The sequence below is a fragment of the Oncorhynchus clarkii genome, chromosome 24, assembly GCF_045791955.1.
Source record: "Oncorhynchus clarkii lewisi isolate Uvic-CL-2024 chromosome 24, UVic_Ocla_1.0, whole genome shotgun sequence".
Lineage (NCBI taxonomy): Eukaryota > Metazoa > Chordata > Actinopteri > Salmoniformes > Salmonidae > Oncorhynchus > Oncorhynchus clarkii.
The window spans coordinates 26,854,488-26,867,925 of record NC_092170.1 but is presented as its reverse complement, the minus strand read 5'-3'; the positions used below and the strand labels follow the sequence as shown (position 1 = coordinate 26,867,925).

General features: G+C 45.6%; 1 protein-coding gene across 1 annotated transcript in view; it reads left to right on the top strand.

Moving 5' to 3' along the window:
* LOC139383123 (serine/threonine-protein kinase NLK) overlaps window positions 1–13,438 on the top strand; it is an 86,131-nt gene that overhangs the window by 62,601 nt on the left and 10,092 nt on the right. The window contains exon 8 of the mRNA XM_071127446.1: window positions 12,279–12,365. Coding sequence (XP_070983547.1) covers window positions 12,279–12,365 — 87 coding nt within the window. The remainder of the gene's footprint in view (window positions 1–12,278; window positions 12,366–13,438) is intronic.

Here is a 13,438-nt window from a genome sequence, read left to right as displayed (position 1 = left end):
AGCCAGCCGCTCCAATGTGTCGGAGGAAACACCCCGCACCTGGCAACCTTGGTTAGCGTGCACTGCGCCTGGCCCGCCACAGGAGTCGCTGGTGCGCGATGAGACAAGGATATCCCTACCGGCCAAACCCTCCCTAACCCGGACGACGCTATGCCAATTGTGCGCCGCCCCACGGACCTCCCGGTCGCGGCCGGTTACGACAGAGCCTGGGCGCGAACCCAGAGTCTCTGGTGGCACAGCTGGCGCTGCAGTACAGCGCCCTTAACCACTGCGCGCTGGTGGTTCCTTTTAACATGAGTCTTCAATTTTCCCAGGTAAGAAGTTTTAGGTTGTAGTTATTATAGGAATTATAGGACTATTTGTCTCTATTCCATTTGTATTTCATTAACCTTTGACTTTTGGATGTTCTTATAGGCACTTTAGTATTACCAATGTAACAGTATAGCTTCCGTCCCTCTCCTCGCTCCTACCTGGGCTCGAACCAGGAACACATCGACAACAGCCACCCTCGAAGCAGCAATGCCCATGCAGAGCAAGGGGAACAACCACTCCAAGTCTCAGAGCGAGTGACGTTTGAAACGCTATTAGCGCGCACCCCGCTAACTAGCTAGCCATTTCACTTCAGTTACACCAGCCTAATCTCTGGAGTTGATAGTCATAAACAGCTCAATGCTTGAAGCACAGCGAAGAGCTGCTGGCAAAACGCACGGAAGTGCTGTTTGAATGAATGCTTACGAGCCTGCTGGTGCCTACCACCGCTCAGTCAGGCTGCTCTATCAAATCATAGTCTTAATTATAACATAACACACAGAAATACGAGCCTTAGGTCATTAATATGGTCGAATCCGGAAACTATCATCTCGAAAACAAGAAGTTTATTCTTTCAGTGAAATACGGAACCGTTCCATATTTTATCTAACAGGTGGCATCCATAAGTCTAAATATTCCTGTTACATTGCACAACCTTCAATGTTATGTCATAATTACGTAAAATTCTGGCAAATTAGGTGGCCCAAACTGTTGCATATACACTGACTCTGTGTGTAATGAACGCAAGAGAAGTGACACAATTTCACCTGGTTAATTTTGCCTGCTAACCCGTCCAACGATTGTGCTTTTTTCGCAAATGCGCTTTTGTTAAATCACCCCCCAGCGTTGCATCGATTATATGCAACACAGGACACGCCTGATAAACGAGTAATATCATCAACCATGTGTAGTTTTAACTAGTGATTATGATTGATTGATTGTTTTTTATAAGATAAGTTTAATGCTAGCTAGCAACTTACCTTGGCTTCTACTGCATTCGCGTAACAGGCAGGCTCCTCGTGGAGTGCAATGAGAGGCAGGTGGTTGTAGCGTTGGACTAGTTAACTGTAGGTTGCAAGATTGGATCCCCCGAGCTGACAAGGTAAAAATCTGTCGTTCTGCCCCTGAACAAGGCAGTTAACCCACAGTTCCTAGGCTTTGAAAATAAGAATGTGTTCTTGCCTAGTTAAATAAAATCGGCGCCCAAAAATACAGATTTCCGATTGTTATGAAAACTTGAAATCGGCCCTAATTAATCGGCCGTTCCGATTAATCGGTCGACCTCTAGTATTGACTGACCTTCATGTCTTAAAATAATGATGCTTATTTGAGCTGTTCTTGCCATAATATGGACTTGGTCTTTTACCAAATAAGGCTATCTTCTGTATACCAACCCTACCTTATCACAACACAACTTATGGGCTCAAATGCATTAAGAAGGAAAGAAATTCCACAAATTAACTTTTAACAAGGCACACCTTTTAATTAAATGAATGCATTCCAGGTAGGACTACCTCATAGTTACCGCTGTCATCAAAGCAAAGCGTGGCTACTTTGAAGAATCTAAAATCTATTTTGATTTGTTTAACACTTTTTTGGTTACTACATAATTCCATTTGTGTTATTTCATAGTTTTGATGTCCACTATTATTCTACAATGTAGAAAATAGTCCAAATTAAGAAAAATACTTGAATGAAAAGGTGTGTCCACACTTTTGGCTGGTACTGTATATATTTGTGCCCATCTCAGGGAACTAATCCATTGTGGAGACCTAGGCTAAAAGTACATTTTATATAATATTCTGTACGAGGATCAGGAGCTCAGGGGCTCCCGAGTGGCGCAGCAGTCTAAGGCACTGCAGGCTGTGTCACAACCGGCCGCGACCGGGAGACCCATAGGGCGGTGCACAATTGACCCAGCATCGTCCGGGTTAGGGGAGGGTTTGGCTGGAGGGGGCTCATCGCGCTCTAGCGACTTCATGTGACGGGCCGGGCACCTGCAGGCTGACTCTTGTTGTCAGTTGAACAGTGTTTCCTCAGTCACATTGGTGTGGCTGGCTTCCGGGTTAAGCGGGCGGGTTTTAAGAAGCGCGGTTAGGCTGGACGCATGACTCGACCTTCGCCTCGGCCAAGCCCGTTGGGGAGTTGTAGAAATGAGACAAGATCGCAATTGGATATCACGAAATTGGGGAGAAAAATGGGGCAAAATACACAAAAAATAATAATAACAATTAAAAGAGGAACACTAGCTCAAACAGTAGAACATTTGAGGTGTCTGTACTCAGCTCTGGTGAGCTCTGGCCCAAGTCAAGCACTGCTTCTTATCCCTTTTGCAAGTAGCCTACAGCTGTGTCTGTCCCAAGCTCACTGGCGCGGGAAACTCTGAGGGCCCTGAAAATTTTATCCAATGCTACAAGTTCGCTAGGGCAAGCTTCTGACTGGAACCAAGTTAATAGTTGATACAATGATTCAAGTTCATTGCAGACAAGCCAAGCTTAGCCAATGTTATTTATAGGATATTTATTTTTAGCAGGATATTTTCTACCTGCAGGCTGCAGTTTTTATTTGTTGGCTTTATGTAGGCTATCTTTACATAGTTGGCAATGGGAATTGAAGTTACTTTTTAGGTTTGTATCATTTTCATTTAGATAATATTTTGATTAACCACATGACAATGATTTTGAGATATGAAGACATTATTATAAATAAATGAAACTGTTCCACAAAAATCTGCATATAAAAACCATAACGGGCACGCAGATCAGTAGAAATTGTTAAATAAATTGCCATTCCACATGAGAAAGGCTGCCGACTCCCCGTGTAGCCTATTACCGGCAACTTCAGAAGAGCTATGGCAGAATCTGTGAAAGCCAGCAGGAGCGGGAGGAGAATGGTTGGGTCAGGTTCATTTTTTCCCCCTCTGGTTATCTAGATATCTGGCTCTCTCTTGTGTCTTATTTCAACAGTCAGCTTAAAGTATCAGACAAGCTCAATGCGTATATAGTTGATTTTATTAAAACACATACGGTATATGGAAGAATACACGTTTAAACATTTCGACCAATCAGTTGGTTGAAAGAACTGATTACTTTCAGTCACCAATATTTGTCTTGTCGGGGACAGCCCAGGTGTGTGTGAGTGTGATCCTACAGTCCTCTGGAGCTCATGTCTTCATTACTAAGGCTTGACAGATTTGTGTAAGTGGGTCGGGTCTCTGTGAAAGGAATGACATAGCCAGTAACCAGCCAATGGTTGATTGGTATTGGGTGTGTGTTCCGTGCGTCTTCCATGTCTGATTTGGGCAGATGGTATCCTGCAGGGAACAGGAACTACAGAGCAAGCACTGTGGCTTTGCCCCCTGCCTCCCATCGACCCACACGCCAGGCCACTCTTATACCTCCTTGCCATCTCCCTACCCCGTGTTGTGTGTGTGTGTGTGTGTGTACATGCACACGGCCACCACCCACCCCCACCATCACTGTAAGCAAACGCTGACATTTGGATGACCTTGTCACTCGACGCTCCCTCCCATGTGTGTGTCTCCTGCAGGCTAGGCAATGCGTGGAGCAGGATGTTTTAATAATTTCTATCGACTGACGTTTAGATTACAGACCTGGGGCCGGTAGGGACAGCATAGGGAGGGGTAGGGGAGTGATGGGGTGTGTGGGTGTGTGGGTTGGAGGATGGTGGTGGGGTCCGAGCCAAAAGGGATCATGTTTCCTGCCACCAGTGCAGTCCCAGGACACATTGTGCCATCTTGTGGTTGAAGTTGGAGGGGTAGGGGAGTGATGGGGTGTGTGGGTGTGTGGGTTGGAGGATGGTGGTGGGGTCCGAGCCAAAAGGGATCATGTTTCCTGCCACCAGTGCAGTCCCAGGACACATTGTGCCATCTTGTGGTTGAAGTTGGAGGGGTAGGGGAGTGATGGGGTGTGTGGGTGTGTGGGTTGGAGGATGGTGGTGGGGTCCGAGCCAAAAGGGATCATGTTTCCTGCCACCAGTGCAGTCCCAGGACACATTGTGCCATCTTGCGGTTGAAGTTGGAGGGGGGGGGGCTTGACGGTAGTTTGAAAAAGTGTATGACGCTCACAGAAATGCAGTGGTAGGAAATATATTAACATCTGGGGTTAATCTTACACCCCCACCAACCATGCTGGTCCTCTACTTGCAGGGTGGCTGTTCATCTGAACCCCCTCTCCCTGATTCTCACAATTCTATGTGTATTGCGATTCGATACTGTGTATTTATTATCATTTGATGTTGCAAAAATATTGCTCACCATATGTCTGCTGCAGAGTGACGAGAGAGTCATGAAAACAAATTGGCTCTCTATTTAAAAGAATATGGAGAACAAGCTTTGAGTTTTGGTGGAGGTACAGCAAACTAGCACAAAAATAATATTGTGATATTGTCAAAACAATATGATACAGTATATCATCAAAAATAATATCCTGTAATGTAACTATGGATTTTTCCCCCCATTACTACCAACCATGCTCTACCTGCAGGGTGGCTGGCTGTTCAGTGGCTGATTTGCATCTTTCTGTGGATGATTATTCACAAGTTGACCTCATTCAGTACATAACATCTCTGTAAAAGCCCTGGTTTTAGCTGTTCCTTCAGGTGCAAGTTCAAAGCTTACAAGATGCAGCCAGAGGTCAACACACTCTTGGAGTTTTTGTGGAGAGTTTGGGGAGCTACGTATTCACGTAAGAGGACAGGCTCTTTGTGAAGATAAGAGAGGTGGAGAGAATGAAGCATCAGAGAGAGCCCCTGCCCTCTTCTCATCCCCCCCCCCCCCCCCCCCCCCATTATTTTCCCTCTGGAGGAAGTGAAGGACCTGCGAGAGGAGGATGAGAGAGCAGAGGAGAGGGTGAGAGTTTGACCAAGGAGCTTTGAAGAGGGAAGAAGGGGTTCCTTTTTACGCAATGGGGGTCTGGGGTTTTGGAGCTTGGGAAGGAAGGATGGGGGGAAGAGAGAAGTGAAACATGGCAGGAGGAGGAGCGAGTGCCATTTTTAAAAACAAGGTTTTATGAGCTGCATCAGCAACGTCATTACATCTGTTTGTTCTCCCAGACAGCGAGAACGTCCACAGAGAAGTACAGGCACTCGGGCTGGTTCTGCCTAACCTAATGTAGATTCCTCTCCTCTTCTTCTCACTAACCTAATGTAGATTCCTCTCCTCTTCTTCTCACTAACCTAATGTAGATTCCTCATCTTCTTCTCACTAACCCAATGTAGATTCCTCTCCTCTTCTTCTCACTAACCTAATGTTGTCAGCGATTGGGTGCAGAGATGTAGCGGAGTCAGGCGCAGGACACAGGTTTTGAGCAACACAACGGAGTTTACTCAAAAAGTCAAGCAAAGGGGCCTCCCGGGTGGCGCAGTGGTTAAGGGCGCTGTACTGCAGCGCCAGGTGTGCCATCAGAGTCCCTGGGTTCGCGCCCAGGCTCTGTCGTAACCGGCCGTGACCGGGAGGTCCGTGGGGCGACGCACAATTGGCCTAGCGTCGCCCGGGTTAGGGAGGGCTTGGTCGGTAGGGGTGTCCTTGTCTCATCGTGCACCAGCGACTCCTGTGGCGGGCTGGGCGCAGTGTGCGCTAACCAAGGTGGCCAGGTGCACGGTGTTTCCTCCGGCGCATTGGTGCGGCTGGCTTCCGGGTTGGATGCGTGCTGTGTTGGGTTGTGGTTGGGTTGTGTATCGGAGGACGCATGACTTTCAACCTTCGTCTCTCCCGAGCCCGTACGGGAGTTGTAGCGATGAGACAAGCTACTACAACAATTGGATACTACGAAATTGGGGAGAAAAAGGGGTAAAATTCAACAAAAAAATTTTTTTTAAAAGTCAAGCAAAAATTCCAAATAGGAACAAACATACACACTAGCACATACAACAACCACTAAAGACACCAACAATCACGGACAGAACAGAAATGTATGCCAGAGGGTTAAATAAGGAACATGATATGGGAATTGAAACCAGGTGTGTGTGTAATACAGACAAAACAAAACGAAACTGAAACATGGATCGGTGGGGACTAGAAAGCCGGTGACGTCGACCGCCGAACAAGGAGAGGGGCCGACTTCGGCGGAAGTCGTGACAAATGTAGATTTCTCTCCTTCTCACTAACGTAATGTAGAACTAAACTAATGTAGATTTCTCTTCATCTCACTCGTGTAATGTAGAACTAACCTAATGTAGATTTCTCTCCTTCTCACTAACCTAATGTAGATTTCTCTCCTTCTCACTAACGTAATATAGAAATAAACTAATGTAGATTCCTCTCCTTCCCACTAACCTAATGTAGAACTAACCTAATGTAGATTTCTCTCCTCTCCTTCTCACTAACCTAATGTAGAACTAACCTAATGTAGATTCCTCTCCTTCTCACTAACCTAATGCAGATTTCTCTCCTTCTCACTAACCTAATGTAGAACTAACCTAATGTAGATTTCTCTCCTGCTCACTAACCTAATGTAGAACTAACCTAATCTAGATTTCTGTCCTCTCCTTCCCACTAACCTAATGTAGAACTAAACTAATGTAGATTTCTGTCCTCTCCTTCTCACTAACCTAATGTAGAACTAACCTAATGTAGATTCCTCTCCTTCCCACTAACCTAATGTAGAACTAACCTAATGTAGATTTCTCTCCTCTCCTTCTCACTAACCTAATGTAGATTTCTCTCCTCACTAACCTAATGTAGAACTAACCTAATGTAGATTCCTCTCCTCTCCTTCCTACTAACTTAATGTAGATTCCTCTCCTCTTCGTCTCACTAACCTAATGTAGATCTCACTAACCTAATGTAGATTTATCTCCTTCCCACTAACCTAATGTAGAACTAACTAGATTCCTCTCCTTCCCACTAACCTAATGTAGAACTAACCCTCTCCTCTCCTTCTCACTAACCTAATGTAGATTTCTCTCCTCACTAACCTAATGTAGAACTAACCTAATGTAGATTCCTCTCCTCTCCTTCCTACTAACCTAATGTAGATTCCTCTCCTCTTCGTCTCACTAACCTAATGTAGATTTCTCTCCTTCTCACTAACCTAATGTAGATTTATCTCCTTCCCACTAACCTAATGTAGAACTAACCTAATGTAGACTCCTCTCCTCTTCTTCTCACTAACCTAATGTAGATTTCTCTCCTTCTCACTAGCCTGATGTAGAACTAACCTAATGTAGATTTATCTCCTTCTCACTAACCTAATGTAGAACTAACCTAATGTAGATTCCTCTCCTCTTCTTCTCACTAATATAATGGAGCTCCCTCTCCTCTCGTGTCCTTGCTGCTTCACACTACTGTAATGGCGCTTCCTCTGCTTCGCACTACTGTAATAGCGCTTCCTCTCCTTCTCACTACTGTAATAGCGCTTCCTCTCCTTCTCACTACTCTAATGGAGCTTCCTCTCCTTCTCACTACTCTAATGGAGCTTCCTCTCCTCATTACTCTAATGGAGCTTCCTCTCCTTCTCACTACTCTAATGGAGCTTCCTCTCCTCATTACTCTAATGGAGCTTCCTCTCCTCATTACTCTAATGGAGCTTCCTCTCCTCATTACTCTAATGGAGCTTCCTCTCCTTCTCACTACTCTAATGGAGCTTCCTCTCCTCATTACTCTAATGGAGCTTCCTCTCCTCATTACTCTAATGGAGCTTCCTCTCCTCATTACTCTAATGGAGCTTCCTCTCCTCATTACTCTAATGGAGCTTCCTCTCCTCATTACTCTAATGGAGCTTCCTCTCCTTGTTACTCTAATGGAGCTTCCTCTCCTTCTCACTACTCTAATGGAGCTTCCTCTCCTTCTCACTACTCTAATGGAGCTTCCTCTCCTCATTACTCTAATGGAGCTTCCTCTCCTCATTACTCTAATGGAGCTTCCTCTCCTCGTTACTCTAATGAAGCTTCCTCTCCTCGTTACTCTAATGGAGCTTCCTTTCCTCGTTACTCTAATGGAGCTTCTTCTCCTTCTAACTACTCTAATGGAGCTTCCTGTCCTCACCTGCTCTCTTTCATCTGTACTGGTGTGAGAGAACAGGACGGGCAAGCGCAAATTCCAGGTAGTCATCCACCATATCACTTCACCCCTACTCTGTTTTCAGAGCAAGCTGTAGATGAGAGAGGAAGCTGTAGATGAGAGAGGAGGAGGAGAGAGGAGAAGAGAAGAGGACACCGCATTAGAGTCTTGGGATGCACCCTGAGTCATCCAGAAAAGGACTGCAATAACTGGTCCAGTCATATGAGATGTATAGAGAACTTGAAGGAATGCGGCCCTTAGATTCTTTAGTAGTGATTTGTTCTCGTATAGTCTAATGAAATAACCATGTTTTGAGGGGAAAATAGAACACACCAGGTTGCTAGCCCTCACCCACCCTGATATGGAGGCTCAGACAGGTCAATACCCCATGCCAAATGAGTTTAGAAATCAGAGAAGGGCTTGAAAGCTGCTAAGCACACCCTCGCCACACTCACGCATGCCCGCACACTGTGTATGTGTTACTGCCTCTCTTTCGCTCTCTCTCATGCAAACACGCACGCACACCCCCCCAACCACTCTGCTCTACCCTCGAACCACGGCAAAGCACAGTGAAGGGTTTTCTGCTGAAACAGGAAGCCTCACTGCCAGTCTGCTGTTACCTGAGCTGTCCATCTGGGAAGAGAAGTTACCAGAGGCTGCTACTCACACACTTCACTCTGCTGCTGGAGCACACACAACACACACACAATCCAAATAAACCCGCCTTCCCCTTTCTCCAAATCTTTGTACAGAACAGTCTGATATGGCGTTGACATGCCGGTTGGACCCTAGTCTCTGCCGGTTTGTTCAAGTAATTACCTACATCTTTATCGGCCCATCCCATTTTTCACCAGTCTCATCTCTTAGCTCCAGGAGTCTAGCTAGCTAGCGTTAGCAGCAGGTTTGCATGAGTAAACAGTGGAATCACATCCACTTGTCCACACCACCATACATCCCCAGGTGCAACTCTTCCTTTCACAGTGCCCTGCTGTAGCCTGGGAATGCTTTGTTGTTGAACGGCAGAGTGATGTACAACTTGTTTGTTGTGCTCTGGGCTGATTGATGGGGGCAGAGAGAGAGGGCAATGTTTGAGGGGAGGGTGTGGGAGAGGCAGGCAGCTTGCCCTGGCTGCCCCTGTTGTAAAATAGCACAGGTGGATGTGACAGCCTGGAGGTGTATTGGGTTATTGTCCTGTTGAATAACAAATGATAGTCCCACGAAGCCCAAACCAGATGGGATGGTGTATCGCTGCAGAATGCTGTGGTAGCCATGCTGGTTAAGTGTGCCTTGAATTATAAATAAATCATAGACAGTGTCACCAGCAAAGCACCCCCACAACATAACACCTCCTCCTCCATGCTTTACGGTGGGAAATACATGCAGAGATCATCCGTTCACCCACACCGCGTCTCACAAAGACACGGCGGTTGGAATCAAAAATCTCTAGAGACCAAAGGACAGATTTCCACCAGTCTAATGTCCATTGCTTGTGTTTCTTGGCCCAAGAAAGTCTCTTCTTATTAATCCTGTCCTTTAGTAGTGGAAAAGCTAAGCTAAACTTTGTTCAAACAAGGCAAACTCCGTTTCTATTCAACCCTCAGGTACCCTAAAATGTAAATAAACTATAATATTTCATATGGAAAGAAGTATGTTAAATAGAAATGTAAAATTAGCATGCGCACGTCCTCTTTGTCGCGTGCGAACAAACTGATTTTCCCCTGAGACTCTTTGTATAAAAACTCAAAATTCTTACTCGTTTTGGAAGAAACCAGCCTGAAACCTTGAACAAAGACTGTTGACATCTAGTGGAAGCCATAGGAATTGCAATCTGGGAGATAGAGTTGCATAGGGCCCATAGCTTTCCATTATGTTTTGTTTTTCTTTGGATTTTCGCCTACCATATCAATTGTGCTATAGTCTCATACATTATTTAAACATTTCTACAAACTTCAGAGTGTTTTCTATCCAATGCTACCATATATGCATATCCTGGCTTCTGGGCCTGAGTAACAGGCAGTTTACTTTGGGCACGTCAGTCATCCGAACTTCCGAATACTGCCCCCTAGCCTTAAGAAGATTTATAAAGAATCTCAAATATAAAATATATTTTGATTTGTTTAACACTTTTTTGGTTACTACATGATTCCATATGTGTTATTTCATAGTTTTTATGGCTTTCATTTTATACTACAATGTAAAAAATAGTAAAAGTAAAGAAAAACCCTTGAGTAAGTAGGTGTTCTAAAACTTTTGACCGGTAGTGTGTCTTCATACTGTACTGTCTTTGGGCATAGTGTGTGGTGTTTGTGTGTTGGGGGGGTTGAGGAGAAGATAGAATGCCGGGGGGGTAGGGGTCACATGAGTTTCACCATACAGGAAGCTCATCTGTGTCGCGCTGAGTAAAGTCCCTAGTGCTAAGGCTAGAAAAGAGAGCAGAGCTAAACCAACCTGGAGCCTCTTTCTCTCTTTTCTCATAAATCAGAAAGGGAACGCTGGCTTACTGTTTGATGTGCAGGTGTCCACATACTTTTGGTCATGTAGTGTATCATGTAAGTAGATAGACAGATGCATCTATATCTCTATGTTGTCTTTAAAAAGAGCCTTCGTTTCCTCTCAGACAGTCTCTTCCTTTACAGTGTTTGTCACAGTGTGAGTTTCTGAGTGATGTCTAGTCTGAAACAACGCCATGGATATTACATCACCAATCAGTGTCTTTTCCTGAGTCATTGTTTGTTTAATTTTGTGGTGCCCCAGGCGGCATCATGGGGCCAGGACAGGGAGTGGGACAGGGGTCCAGTCCAGTCCAGCCTCACCTCCCTCTCTCTCCTGCCCTCCTCCCCCTCTGCTCCCCCTCTCCTCTGCTCTGCTCCCCCTCTCCTCTGCTCTGCTCCCCCTCTCCTCTGCTCTGCTCCCCCTCTCCTCTGCTCACCCTCTCCTCTGCTCACCCTCTCCTCTGCTCCCCCTCTCCTCTGCTCCCCCTCTCCTCTGCTCACCCTCTCCTCTGCTCACCCTCTCCCTGCTCTCCTCTGCTCTGCTCCCCCTCTCCTCTGCTCTGCCCCTCTCTCTGCTCTGCTCCCCCTCTCCTCTGCTCTGCTCCCCCTCTCCTCCCCCTCGCCTCTGCTCTCCTCCCCCTCTGCTCTGCACCCCCTCTCCTCTGCTCTTCTCCCCCTCACCTCTGCTCTCCTCCCCCTCACCTTATCTTCTCCTTCACCTCTCCTCTGCTTCCCCTCTCCTCACCTTATCTTCTCCTTCACCTCTCCTCCTTCACCTCTCCTCTGTTTCCCCTCTCCTCACCTTATCTTCTCCTTCTCATCTCCTCCTCCTCTCCTCCCCCTCTCCTGAAACACATCGGACAGAGAAGTGTGTGTTGTAACAGAAAGTAATCTCCTGGAGAGTGTGAATCACCAGTTGGGGCTTGCACCTGCAAAACCTAAACAGGGAAAACAGGTGATTACCAATGGACTTTTTCAATCAACTTTGTTGAGTTTGAGAGAGAGAGAGAGAGAGACAGAGAGATGGGGCAGGAAAGATAATTAGAGTGTAAAAATAACTTTTGGGCCCACCTACTCTTAGAGATAAGCACGCAGCGGGGCAATCATTTGAAGGATCCCTTTTGCGGCAGCGTGGAAGACCATTGGAGGTGAAGGAGAGAGATGTAAAATCGTTGGCTGTGGTTGGCTTTGATGCCACAGATAAGATCTACTGTAGGACTCAATTCAATTGAATCCACATTGCAATATGTCTGCTGTACAAAAACTGTACTACCATCGACACTGCCTTCACAGGTAGATGCTTCTTCTGAATGTCAAAAATGTATCCAAGCTGTTTTCACAGTTGTTTTAATCCTCATGTAATAAAAACAAGGCCAGCATTGAAATAGCTTTATTTGGTTAAATTGACTGTGCGTGTAACTATTTGACTGACTGTATGTCATTTCCTGTCTCTGCAGCCATCCCTTCCTGTCCTGTACACCCTGTCCAGCCAGGCTACCCACGAAGCTGTTCACCTCCTGTGCAGGATGCTTGTATTCGATCCGGTGAGTAGTGTTTGTGTATGTTTTTGTGTTGTCATGTTTAGCTGTACTTGTGAGGACCAGAAACCTCCACAAGAATAGTAAACAAACAGAAATGTGACCTACTTGGGGACATTTTGTTAGTCCCCACAAGGAAAAAGGCTATTTCTAGGGGGCTAGTTAGGTTTAGGGTTAAGGTTAGGTTTTGGGGTTAGGGAAAATTGGATTTTGAATGGGAATCAATTGTGTCCCGACAAGCTTTGGTAAACGATAGAGAGAGTGTGTGCCTGCCTGCCTGCCTCTGCCTGTCTGTTGGGAAACAGATCATTATACTCCACAGTAATAGGATACCATTTCTGCCTAACCAAAGAAAAGAAACAAAAATAATATCCTCATTACAAGTAAAGGTTCAAAGGCTAAATGACCTGCAGATTGGACACCATATCTAGTGATGTAAAAAAGACTACTCAAGAGTTTTGGCTCCTGCTTCCAGACGGAAGCAGCTTTTTGGCTTTTTGTCTAAATAACATATCTTATTTTCCTAAAACGTGCAAGTATACCTTATGGTACGAAGACAGTTTTTGCATCATTTCTGTACAGTCAACTACACTACACATTGGAAAGATATGAATTCAACATCCTGAACAAATGGAACGTGTGGAAGGTGCTGGTAACCCTAAACACCACTGTCACTGACTAATCAACAATCCAGCTTTCGATTGAATGACGTTTGCTTCAATGGCAGGCTTTCACCTCTGGCCAGTGGCCAATCCAGAAAGATGAACAGCTAGAGTGTAAGACTGTTCCCCCAGTGCATATGTCTCCAAGTCCAACCCCTAAAGTGCACTGCCTTGACCCTACTGCCCTGCAACAATATCCTCCTATCATGAGTTAGGTTGACGAGTTGACGGTTATTCACTGTCTTATTCAACAAAGGGAGGTTGATTAACTATGCCATCTTCTCTCCCCGACCCACACGTTTACTTATTCATACACTTAGGAGATGATTAAAACCAAACGTGTGTGTGTGTGTGTGTGTGTGTGTGTGTGTGTGTGTGTGTGTGTGTGTGTGTGTGTGTGTGTGTGTGTGTGTGTGT